General features: G+C 54.6%; 1 protein-coding gene across 1 annotated transcript in view; it reads right to left on the bottom strand.

Moving 5' to 3' along the window:
• The window catches only part of CSMD2 (CUB and Sushi multiple domains 2), a 615632-nt gene that overhangs the window by 188832 nt on the left and 413563 nt on the right, over window positions 1-13237 (bottom strand). Inside the window, exons 20-22 of the mRNA XM_062193240.1 lie at window positions 9275-9490; window positions 7762-7950; window positions 2091-2260 (exon numbers count right to left, since the gene is read on the bottom strand). Of these exons, the coding sequence (XP_062049224.1) occupies window positions 2091-2260; window positions 7762-7950; window positions 9275-9490 (575 nt within the window). The remainder of the gene's footprint in view (window positions 1-2090; window positions 2261-7761; window positions 7951-9274; window positions 9491-13237) is intronic.

A 13237-nucleotide genomic window follows, 5' to 3' on the forward strand; every position in this document is an offset into this window, starting at 1 on the left:
GGACAGGAAGGGATGTGCGACGGCACCCCTATCGCCCTCTGCTCCTTGCCTCCTTCCCCACCACTGCCTCGGGACCTCGTTCTAGATGCTCTGGGATCACAGGGTCCCTTGCATGGCCTTTCATTCAGCACAGAAACCACTGTCTGACCTTCTGAGGATGCTAAGGAACCCAGAGGCAGGAGGAGGACTTTGTCAACAAGGTCAAGCCCCATACTGGAAGACTGCTCCCAGGGCAGCTGGGCGCATGGCCGCAGAGACGAAGTCTGCATTCTGAGACGGTCCTCCCCAGGAAAGGCGGGGATTGGCCCCCTTTTCCCCAACCTGCAGACTGCCTGGGTGCTGCACCCTGTGTGAGCCCTTTTGGTCTCTGACCTAGGTTTTCTGCCCCAGCCTGACTGCCTTGGAAAGTCTCTGTTGTGTCTGTCTACATAGCTTCCCATCAAGCTAGGAGGCCAGGCCCTTGACAGTGCAGCTATATGTGTGCACCTGCTGTCTCTGTCTTAGGTGCTATTCTGAATCTAGACCACCCTGGAGAGGAAGCTTGGTGCTGGTGTACTCCTTGTGACCTCCAGCAACCTGGCAGCCATTTTTGCCTCTCCTATCAGACCATGTGCACAGAACCCCTGCGTGTACTCCCCTCTAAACCCCCAATTATCCTATGCCACAAAGCTGCCTTTTGTTGCTAATGGCCTTCACCCAAGGAGGCCTGTGACTGTCAGCTCACACTCCTTCCATCTGACCCTCTGTGGAGAAGGGGGTCCCTCTGACCCTACTGTTCCAAGTTCTGCTGTGACTGATGAACAAGTGGATGAAGAAGTGCGAGTCCAGAGCTATGCCTGCAGACATGGTCCTCAGAAGGGCCCTTGTCTTCTGCTCTTTAGCTGGGATGTGCACAGTGTTTTATGTTGGGTTGACAAGCAGGGCCCAGGAAGCCACAGAGAGGGCCCCAATCCCAACTGGGCTCTTCTATGCTATTTCACCCGGACCCATCCAGTCATCTAATGAGGGCATCCTCTCAGGGAGGGGTAGACACCTTTAAACACACATCCAGAGGACACAGGCCCCAGGGAGTGGGTCAAAGTTATCATCTCTATACGAAAAGGACAGTGCTGTCACCATGGCCAGAGAGCATCCTAGTGGATGGGGACTGATGGTTTCTTTTCGGATTTTCCAGAGCAGCAGCCGGTTGTTTCAACTTTCTTATTTTTTCTTTTAAATAAACCTTTTCCTAATGTCACGACTTCTTTGGTCACAGGGAACGAAACTATATTAGAGTAAGTTAAAAGCTCTTTGGTCTAGGATGAAGATGGACGTATTCTAGATGAGGTTTCCCTAAGAACCCATGTGATTAAGGCAGCTCTGTAACAAATTCTCTAAAGTCAGCTCTTTGATCTCTCTCCCTCACACACACACATTATTGGAGAGATCCACTTAATCACACACAAGGAAATACAAGACATATGCATACACAGTGTCTTAACAACTGTCTCTCCATAACGCTCTGTCTAATCCAAGTTCCGTGATTCTTCCTCATACACGTATCTTTGAATTCATTTTCTTTAACACAGACTCCAACATAGACTGAAAATGTGCACAAGTGCACAGACATGAGACCTGCTGACTCAGTACACGCAGGGAGACAAGATTCCCCAAACCAAAAAAATGTGCAGCCAGGCATTCACACGCATGTGGAACTGCACATATGCAAGCTCCCGTACTGACACAGGGCAGCACGCATGCACACATCGAAGGAGCTCTTCACTGTCTGTGTCAATGGTCCAAGTTCACAGTGGGAAATCTGATCCACTGGCTGCTCCAAGTGAAGCCACTGTTACTCTTTATTATGCAGTCACCCGACTCTCAGTCACACATGCATTGCCAGCAGGCAGCTCCTAAGCAAACTCTAGAACCGTGTTAGGCACTCACACACCATTCTCCTTCGGCCCCCACTTTCTCCAGAAGAGTGAGGGCAGCATCTTGGGACTCAGGTGGGAAGGAGGAAGTTCGAGCCGTTCACACAGCGATAAGCGAGTGCGTGCTGACCCCACCACACCGCTAACATGCACGCTCTGCCAAGTCTACCGTTTTACCTTGAGCACATCTCCTTCCGAGAGTTCGAACGCCCTGGCTTTCAGCTGAATCCCCTTCCCCGGCTGGGTCTGGATGGAGTAGATGCACTCGTGATTGTTGCTGTAGTTCACGGGGAAGTTGGGGGACAGCAGAGTGCCCTGGGTGCCCGTCACTGAGTTCCCACACTCAGCTGGAAAGAGAATCACAATAATCACAGATTAACCCCCAGCAGCTGCACCCAGAACACAGCTCACAGTGCTGGCGAACCTCAGGAAGACGGCAAGTTCTTTGCCTGCCCACTGGCCAAAGCCTGTGTACCTGTACATCTGTCTGCCAAACTTAAAAATAAATAAATACATAAACAAATAAATAAAATAAAACCTGCCTGCTTACTGTGTTGCCTGGTCTTGTGCTCTCTCTCTCCTTCCTACTTATCCATCTCTCTTCTGCAGAAATAGAAATAACCCCCAGAGACCCTTCGATTTCATTGTGATATCAAGCAGCCCTTCCTCACACCTGTTCAGGTAGTCTCAGAGCAACAGAAATGACCTGGGAGGGTGTCAGGGGAGGAGGGGACAGCCAGGAGAGGAGAAGAAGCCACGAGGGGTCCGAATGGAACAATAATCACCAGCCCCCGCAGGTAAAACATCACACAAACTTCAGTAAGCATAGCGGTCCCCGTGGGAGCTGGCACCATGCTCATTCCTGGTTTAAAGATGAGGAGCTTGGCGCTTAGACCTTCAGACCAAGCCTCTGATTTCATGAAGCGCAGGGGGCTGGGAACGCCCTCTCCTTGGTGCTGAAGCTGAGGGTGTCCCTGGGGCTCTGGTGAAGGTTCTAGGACAGTCCCAGTGGAATTGGTTCAGTCAGGGTGAATGAGGGCACACCCTCCAAGGGACATGTTTCTCCTCGTGCAGAATTAGTGACCTCTCCCCAGAGTCCCCAAGCCTTCGTTTACGGTAGGCAGCACGTCCTGCCCGACTTGTCTGTAACACTCCTATTTTCTCTGCTGCACTGTGGAGCCCTTGGGCTCGGGCACATCTCCACCTCGCCAGCATTCACGCAGTGCCTGGACAAGGCAGGCCCAGTGGATGAAACGGGGGGCAGCCGAGGGGCAGGGTTAAATCTGGGGAGCCCACAGTGGGATCTCTAGGATCTGTCATTGTGAAGCCCCTCTCAGAGCGCCTACCATCATGCACCCGGATTGCTTGTTCTTGTCTGGATCCCCCACCCGCACTGGGAGTGGAGGGCCAGGGTCATGTCTGATGAATCACTGAACTTCCAAGGCTTAGCCCAGATGGTCTGTAAAATAAATATTTGCCAAATGAACGAATGAATGACGGCGGCATACAGTGACCTCAGAAGATGTACAGTCCTAAAAATAATTAGGTTCCGAGAGGATGGAAATACAAGTCCAGATGGCAGGCCTGTGATTTGTCTGGCCCCGTGGGGAGTCTGGAGCACGCCTTCAATCTTTGGGGTTAATGGTAGAAAGTCTGCTTTCTCTGAAATGTTTTTCACGCTAGGCACCATCTGAGAAGAACACTGAGACTGATAAAGGAACCACTGCTTTGGCCACGCAGTCCATCCTAACTGCCCTAAGCCACGGCGTTCTGGGTCCAGGTAGAGGAGCACGTGGAAGCTGGGAAACCACGCCTCCAGTGGGCTGTCTGCTCGGGTTCTCTCACCCTCACGGCTGCTCTCAGTCCTTCCAAGACGGCAACCCCATGCCTCCTGCAAGACCCTGCTTTATGGCACGTCCTACTCCCTGGCCTGTCCAGCTCAGACCCAGCTTGTTTCCTGAGGCTTTACACAAGTCCTCACTTATTTATCTTGGAGGAGACATCAGCTCTGCAATACTTTAAACTCATTCTGTTTGCAAACCCACCAAGTATCACGATGAATGCACTGGGCTGGGACCAGACAGTATCGGGGCCATGGTGTGAGTTTCCTGGGGGCCCTCAGATGAGGGTGGGACTTGGAGGGGTTGCTGGGGGCCGTGCACATTTAAACACCTGTTACTCAGGGGCCCCTGGGCAGCACTTGGGGGCATCTCTCCACTGTCTCTGGGCTAACACACCTTTCCCTTGTCCAGGAAGAGGCATGGGGCAGCGGGATAGGTGTGGACTTTGGCGTCAGACAGAGGAGTTATCTCACCTCTCTGACCTCAGTCTCTTCCATCTGCCTTCATCTGGACATCATCATCCTCGTAGGACCACAGAGAATAAATGCACGTGGCTTTAGGTGTAAGACAGCTGACCACATGGGGAGTGGTGAGTAACTACCACGTCTCTAACCAGTGTTACTCTTCCTCCGTCTCTTCACCTACTCTAGGGGAATCTTTGCGGCTCACCTGCTTCTGTACGGGGCCATAACTGCCTGCATTCTGGGAACTGGCAGGAATCCCAGGGCGCTGATGCGAATCCTGCCTTAGCTGCCTGTGGTCTGCAGCCTCCTCTTCACTCCTGATGGCTCTTGCCCTCTGCCCAGTCCCTGTCAGTCAGCCTCTCCTGAGCACAGCCTTGGCATATTTCTGGCCCTCCCTCCCGGCCCTGGCATCCCGCATCATAGCTGAGTGCCTGACCTCTGCCCCAGCGTGACCTCCTCATCTTTCCCACATGCTCAGCAGCTTGATAAGGGACGAAGCAAGGCCAAGAGCGTCAGATGTGGCCAGCTCCTGGCCAGTCCCCAGGTCCCGAGTCCCTGCCAGGGCCTCTGTCTTGGGTACCAGGAGGGGGCACGGAGGGTGGAGGGACATGGCACTCACTTCTGGTAGAACTTCCAAACGAACAGGAGAGAGGAGCAGATGCACCAAGAAGCCAAACACCAGCGTAAATGGAAACAAATCCGTGTTCCAGGGAAACAAACAGTCCCGGGCCCCAGAAATTGCTTGCTGCTGATTCAGACAGCTGTGACTTCTGTCGTCCCTGTCGGACAAGGGCTCGCTAAGGGCAGGGGCCGCGTCTCAGCCATCAGTCTGGGGCTCCTGGGGCCGAGGGCCAGGTCTTCTCTATCACGCGGGGACTTCCAAGGACAAGACCATGTCTTTTGTGTGGCAGACAGGGGGGTCTTCTGGGGTCAGGGCTGTCTCTCCCACATAAAAATCAGGGGCCCCTGAGGTCAGAGGCCGTGTCACTCTCCATACCCCCCTCTCAGTCACATCATGAATTAGAGCCCATGGCTGTCCATCTCCCACTCAGCTGGGAATAGTGCTGGTCACACTGTGCAGGCTAGGTCATCCCATTTATACCCGCGGTGTGTGCGTGGGCGTGTACGGTGGCTGGGAGCGTCCCCTGGGCAGGCACTCCCATGATGCCTCTGGCCCCAGACTCTGCAGCAGGGCTGGTGGTAATTAGAGGTGATTGTAATTGCTGTGCGTTATTAATAACATGTGAAACAGAAGACAAATGTAATAATGAAAATACTGGGAGGTGTCATGGACAAACAGTAATTGGAATAATAAGTTAAAGAATGAGTTTATGTAATGAGATCAATGAGGCGAGAGCTTATGCCGGGTGTGCATTCACGGTCCTGGAAAATCCCATACAAGAAACCTTTACCATCCCTGGAACCACTTGGGTGGGGATGCTCTCCAGAGACAGGAGCTGCTGGAGGGCAGGTGCAGATGCAAAGGGACCCTCCCCGGGGAGTTCAGGGGGGAGGGGAAGAGCTCCCTGCATGTCCAGATAGGGTGGGGGGCAGGGGATGGTCACAAGGGAAAGGATAAACTCTGAGGTTATTTCACAGGTCAAGGATGGAATTCTGAAACTCCATCTCAACGTTTTCTTTCTGAGATTGTAAAAGGCTACTGGCAAAATAGTGATACTTAGTTATCAATGGAAAACGATAAAAAGGCTGCTGGGAAAATAATGATTAGGAATTAGTAGTGATCATCTACTCTGGAATTTAGCCGGTGCATTGGGTGGTGTTATCGCTGCTTTACAAGTGAGGGAGATGGGGCTGGGAGGCTCAGAGTTCTGACTCAGCTCCACCTGCCTGTACGGGGCCCAGCAGAGAGACTGGTGCTGGAGCCGAGTCCACGTGTCAGCCTGTGTGAGCTGACTCTGCCTCCAGGGAGTGGTCTCAGATAAGGCTGACCTCATCGGCTTGGAGATGCTGCTCTTGGTTTTAGGCAGGGCAGTGCTGCCTTGATCTGTTTGGAATATTTTATGGAGTTTTACACTGCATTTCACTTGACGTGAGTTCCGTGGCCAACAGCGAGGCTGGTGAGCACCCCGTTAAGTCATGCTGTATCTCACCTGGCCCTACCTCACGAGCATGGAGCAAACAGAGCCGCTGACCTCACAGCTCAGGGACAGCAGCCATTGGCCCTGCTCCCTAGACTATCCCCTCAAGGCCCCCTCCAGCTCGGACTCCGGACAGCATTCTATAGAGCCTGGCAAGGAGACAGGCAGGGGCCTGGATCCAGCACCAGCCAGCTCCTCCTCCACCCGTAACCCTGTTCTCCCCACCGCTGCTTCCAGGCTGTGCCTTCGGGCACTTCCTTCTCTCTCCTCCCTGACAGATATACCTGCACCTGCATGTTCGGAGCCTTGAATCCCTTCCCGCCTCCCTGAAGCATGCCCCATCAGAAAGGCCTCTCCTGAGCGCTCTCTCTCGGAGACGAGCTGTCCCTCCAGTACTTCCTAAGCAGAATCCCCAGAACTCCTCGGCCTGCCTGCCTGGCACCTTGCACTCCCACATGTTCATGGCTGCGCCCCCACTGAAGTGAGCCCATTGGAGGGGAGACGCCCCCTGTTTTGTTCACCATTGTACTTCTAGGCCTAGAGGCATGCAAGGGGTGCTTGGTAATAAACCCAACTCCTGCTCCCCGCTTTCTTCCCCTGCTGAATGCATGGGGTTTCTCTAGGGATTCTCCAAGAACAAGCATCCCAGTTGGCTGGCAAGAGCATCACCTGCTCTACAAGATTGGGACTTCTCTTGGGTGAGGCTCCACCTCCTTCCTATGGACCCAGCCAGACTTGCTCTCTGCAAGAGGCATCCTGCAGGCTGGTGCTGTAGCACAGCTGGTTAAGCCACCGTCTGAGGCGCTGGCATCCCATATGAGCTCTGGTTCAATTCCCTGTTGCTCCACTTCTGACCCAGCTCCCTGCTAATGTGCCTGGGAAAGCAGCAGAGGATGGCCCAAGATCTTGGGCCCCTGCACCCATGTAGGAGACCTGGAAGAAGCTCCTGGCTCCTGACTCCGGTCTGGCCCAGCTCCAGCTGTTGCAGCTATTTGGGGAGTGAACCAGCGGATTGAAGATCTCTCTCTCTCTTTGTCTGCCTCTCCCTCTCTGTAATTCTGCCTCTCAAATAAAATAAATGAATTTTTAAAAGAATTTTAAAAAGAGGCCTCCTGAAGCCTTGGGCCTTGTGTAAAGGGGGCACGGGGGTGAGGCACAGAGGTGAGGGGGATGAGACTGTTGACGTCAATTTCATTTGCGTGTACACTGTACATCTTCTTGCCACTAGCCAGCGTCGCCTACAGAACAGCCCCATGGAGCAGGTGCTGCCATCCTCCTCCACAGACAAGGAGGCTGCAGAAGGAGGTTAGGCCACCTGCCCAAGTCTGCAAAAGCTCCATCAGTCCTCAAGCCCAGGCCCAGGTGCGTCCACCGCCTCGTGTCAATCGACTAACATTGGGCCCACCCCATTAGTGAAGCAAAATGAAAGCACGTGACCACCTACCAACACACCTTGGCAGAGGCGAGCTCCAGAGGCGCCGTCTGCCCCCCAGGCACGTGATGCGGGCGGTGCCCTCCAGACGGTACCCGGGGAAGCAGGAGAAGGTCAAGGTGTCACCCACGCCGAACTGCAGGCCCTTGCGGATACTGTAGGCTGGGACCTCCGGCTCCTCGCAGGGCTCCAGGTCGTACTCTGCAAAGGCAGCAGGAGGGCCAAGCTCAGGGGCACGTGCAGGAGATGCAGGGAATGACGACAGGACACACAGAACACAGTGCCAGGGGAGCAGGGTCAGAGCCACAGACAGGAGCAGGACACACGCGCACGCGTGATGGTCCACAGACGTAGAGTGGAAAGAAGCACGCGGCCGAGAGGCAGGGAGGATGAGCTGGGGTGGTCAGAGGCCCGACTGCTGCGAGTGGCAGGACAGGGTGCCCGCTTCAGAGAACCGCTGCCCAGGAGGGCTCAGGAGGTGCCCCAGGAATTGACCCTTCCCTGCTTGGTCCTCTCATCTGCATTTGAACCCTGGGCCCAGGCAGCGTGCAGATTCTTCCTCTCTGGGCACTGAGCCAGATCCATGTAATCACCAGTTCTAGAGGGTTACCCTGGATGACCCAGCCTCAGGCAACTTTCACAGCCAGGAAAAGACTCCAAGCACACGGCCCGAGGCCGTGTCTCAGCATGGCACTTGAAGCAGGTGATCAGCAGGATGGGTGGCATTTACAGGCCGAGGACCTGCCTGTGCCTCTAAAGACAAGACAGGGACACCGGTTAGATCTCTCTCATTGGCCAGGCCAGCCCGGGCAGTGGCGGGGCCCGGGCAGTGGGGAGGCCGGCAGGGTGGCTAAGCTAGGCCACATCCAACTTCCTAGAGGCCAGATGCCTCTGGCCTCCCAGGGGGAATCTGTCTGGCAGCTCTGCTCCTGGCTGATGGCTGGGGCGGGCAGGAGACTGTTGCCCAGGGGACACGAGTGGAGGGCAAGTCGGCACTAGAGGAGGGAAGGGAAGCCAATGAAGGGACTTTCTTGTCCGGATTCCTACATCCCAGGATAAACGTCCATTACTACATCAGCACGGATGAGGAAGATCTCAAGTTGAGACTGAAACACTCTGATACACTAATCTAATCACTCTGATACACTAACCTCAGACTCCCTTGGCTCCTTTCTGTTCCTTTCTAAATGTCTGGGATTGTGAAAAAGTAGAACCAGGAGAAACATTTGGGATTAGTAGGGCAGGAGGAGGCTTGTGGGCAGTCCTCTGGTCTCACCAGCTGGGTGAGCAATACCTAAGAGATGGGGATTCCCTAATGCACCTGTCATCTCACTCCCAGACCATGACAAGGAGCTCATCCTTGTGCCTAACCCACATATCTATCTTTTGCTGCAACGCTGCAGTGACTCCCAGAGACTAGAGAGTATGTTGATATCCAACAGCTGGGAAGGCCAGAGGCTGGCAGCACTGGGTGAGAGGGAGCGGCTCTGTGGCCTCCTCCCTCCAGGACCCTCAGACTCTTTACCCGAGAAGGTGATGTTGAATCCTTCGTAGGACATGGAGAAGTCGGAAATGAAGCGCACTTGGGCGGTGAAGTTGCCGTAGAGGCCAGCGCTGATGGGCGCTGGCAGCCGCGAGCCCGTCAGCTGCCGCAGGGGCTGCGTGAAGCTGCCGTTCTCGGTGATGAGGAGGTAGTCGTGGCCGCTCTCCAGGTGGAAGGTGTGGAATGTGAAGAACACACCTGCCGGGAGACCACAACGGTCAGGCTGGCCACAGCCAGAGGGCACAGGAGCCCGGCTGCAGGACAGGATCTGTGTCCACTAGGGGGTGTCACACCAAGCATGCATGGAGAGTCTCGGCGAAGACACCTGGACTTGCCAGTACCCAAAGATCCAGTTGGGGAGAAGGGCACCTTTATGCAGTAGGAACATTCGAAAGGCAGGTGTCTGGCTAGGGCGGCGAGAAGGCTGCACAGCCACTCCCTCATTCATTCAACGGGCATCTGTGTGTGTGCTGAGTGTTTCCTACGGGCTAGGAGCCAGGGGAGGTGCAAGGGAGCTACAAGATGTGGCTCCCAGGTGGACTGACGGATGCTAGTAGGAACGCAGATCCGGATGCCATGAGGTCAAACGTGGAGCGGTTTACAGTGGGAGGTGGAGAGTGTAGACGACTTCTCTAAGGAGCAAACACTGGGTTCAGGTCTCAAAAGGATGCACAGGAATTAATGAGGAAAGAGGAGAAAGAGCTTGTGTAGAGGGACAGAGGTGGTGCTGACTGTGGGGCTCGGGGAGGCTCGGTGGGTAGGGTGCTGGGGCCGCACATGCTCAGCAGAAACACCTGCAGCTGAGGCTGCAGAGGGCTGGCAACATGCCCCATCTTTTTCTGGAAGCAACCAGAAGCCATGCTCAGGGAACAGGTTTGAGTTTTAGCCAGACTTTGGTGGTAATGAGGAAGACAAGGTGGACAGGGAGGTCAGCTGGAATGATGTGCCCTGTGGAGCAAGGATGGGGCTCGGTGGATGGACACAGGACCTCAGGGGGTGGGGTGAACAGCAGCCAGTGGGCACAGATGTGAAAAGATGCCTGGGAGGGCTTTGCCTGGAGGTACCCAGGCATTCTTTGTTATTTGGGGAAGGATGCGAGGGAGAGGTGATGGACTGAGCCCGGAACACAGCAGGGACATGTACAGGCAACTCAAAGTGTGGAGCTGGAAGCTCAGGACTAAGGTGGGAGTTCAGAGGTAGATCCAAGTGGCCACTGAGCGGGTGCTCCTGGAAGCCACAAGCAGGGAGAAGAGGGAGAGTAGGCAGAGGCAGACGAGGGGTGAGGGGGCACCTGGACAGAAGGGACAAGAAATAGGAGACAGGGGAGATGGGCAAGGAGTCGTCAGGGAGGTGGCAAGAGGGAGCAGAGCACTGTGCTCAAAGGGCCAAGCACAAAACAGAATAAAACAACCACACTGGTCGGCACATTGGTTGGACCCAACCTCCTAATCCTAGAGCTCCATATTTGGTGCCCCTGTCCTGTCTCATCAGCTCTGCAGACAACCCCTGGCAACAGAAAGCAAACAAATAACAAATCCTCTGAACCTGCCAGCAACCCCACTACATGGCTATGATGGGTATCATCTCCAGATTGCACCCGAGGAAACAGGCACAGAGAGATTAAAGTCTTTTTTCCGAGGGCGTCCAACCAGCAGGTGGAAGGGCTTGGATGGAAAATGAGGCTACAGAAGCTGTGCTCTGGACTGCTCCAGGACGCTGCTCCCTGGACTGTACAAACAGAGCAGATGGTGGGCAGGCCACACAGTGACAGGACTAGGTAGCAAGGAGGGTTGTGGAGCAAGTAGCAGGACCTCAGCACTCAAAGCAAGTTCCTGAACCTGTCCAGATGGCTCCTGTGTTTGGGAGGTGGTGGGGTGTACTTGTCAACATGCATGAACCCACAAGTGAGTGTGGCCTTGGGAATTGTGTGTGGACCATGCCAAGGCAGGTGCATGGGCAGAATTGAGTGCCAGACCCACTTGCTACTCAAAGTGTGGTCCATGGATCAGCAGTGCGGGCATCACCTGGGAGCTTGTTGGAAATGCAGAACCTTGGCCTTTATTGCAGACGTGCTAAATCAGAATCTGCATGCCAGCTAGGTCCCTGAGAGATTGGTAGGTACATAAAGTTGGAGAAATACCTCTCTAGATAATTACTGATATGTTTTTGATAAGTGATGGTTGGACCCAAGCTCCTAATCCTAAACCTTTTTTAAAAACTTTCCTACTCTTGCCTCCCTGTTGGTAGGAGCTGTGGATTCCTACGTATGAGGCTTCCGTGGGTGGGGATGGAGAAGACAGAATCAAGCAGAAGTGGTGAGACTGGGTATGTGGTTCGCCAATGGTCTGCACCCCGGCAACTGTGAGGATCCATGAGTTTATCTGCTCACAGACATGGCTCTGAAGCATCTACTGAGTGCCAGGCCTTGTGCTAAGCCCAGTGTTGTAGAGGAGGCAGAAGCACCCATAGTGAGAATCTGGGCTGAGGCACAGAGGAAGGGTGGGTGACTCAGCCCCCAGGGTTGGGAAGGCCTCACAGCGGGTGTGATCCTTGGCCGGAGGGAGTGCGCATCCATGGAGCAGACACACGGACACGTGTGCCTGGAGCTATGCTGTTCTCCTGACATGTAAACTCATGTGCAGCTGAGAAAACTGTTTTCAGTCTAGAGAACTAGGGAAATGCATCTCCCTCCCCTCCCCTCCTCCGGGTGCGCCATGTTGGGTAGGGGGTGGGGCAGACACAGTAGCAGGTGGCAACAAGTTGATTAAACACCCGGCTTTGCACTGTATTCTCCTGGCATGCAAACACAGCCCCTCTCGCGGAGTCAACATTCGGCTGGGAGTCGAAGGATGAGCAAACAACTGAGATGAAACTAACCCCTGGGTTTCCCAGCTGTGCTGATTGCTTAGGGCTCTTTGGGCCATTGTGAGAAAATGAAGACATTGTCACGGAAATGGAGAGGCCCCATGTTGGAGTCTGAATCCACATTTGGAGTGACAGATGCACACACAAACGAGTGTTTTGCTGGAGTGAGCCATGTAGAACTGCACCAATGAATTCATGCAAGGGCAGCAGGAGCAGGGAGCTGGACAAGGCACCCGCGGGTGGCGGTGAGACAGGCTTGGATCCAAAGCCTGTGTACTCGCTGGAGGCCTTGGCCAATGAGCTTGGCACCATGGAGTACTAGCTTCCTCAGCTCAAATGCGGATAATCTCTCACTCACAGGTGGCAGCTAATGCCCCAAGGGAGGAACAACTGCACAAGCCTAAAGCACGTAGCAGGGCACCTGGCACACGTGAGGTGTGCAGAGTCATTCTCAGACAGCCTGGCGGGTTGAAGGATGCCCGCCCTGGGCCTTGGCAAGGACATGTCTCTGAGCTCCTGAACTGGCCATTCCCTCGGGCTGGGCATGTGACAAGTTGGGCAATTCTAAATTTCATATAAAGTTTTTTTGTTTTTCCAGCCCGTTTGGGAGCCATCAGAGCCAGCAGCTCTAGTGGTCAGTGAGTCTGAGACACTCCTATGAGCAGAGCCCAAGCAAAGTCGCACGACAGACTTCTCCAAGCTCCAGTGCCAGGCTCGCAGCCAGAGCTGGGGAAATAAGACACAGTTGTCTCTCAAGGAGCTCGTTGCCCATCATGGATACAGACGACAAAAATGCAAGGCCTGGGCAGTGGCTGCAGGCTGGGCCTGGGCAGTGGGTGCAGGCTGGGCCTGGGCAGTGGGTGCAGGCTGGGACTCGGCAGATGCACGATGCTCCACAGGAAGTAGCCCAACCTGGATGCAGGACTGGGGTCAGGGTGTCAGGGAGAGCCCACTCACTGGAGGAAGTGAGTGCAGGGAGAGCAGCTGGCAAAGCAAGGGGACCACTGGGAATCCCTAACCCTTGCTTGAGGAGAGGGCATGCCCCGGAGGGACACGATCCCACAACGCGCAAAGCTCTAG

The sequence above is a fragment of the Lepus europaeus genome, chromosome 5 (genome assembly GCF_033115175.1).
Source record: "Lepus europaeus isolate LE1 chromosome 5, mLepTim1.pri, whole genome shotgun sequence".
In the NCBI taxonomy this organism is placed as follows: Eukaryota; Metazoa; Chordata; class Mammalia; order Lagomorpha; family Leporidae; genus Lepus; species Lepus europaeus.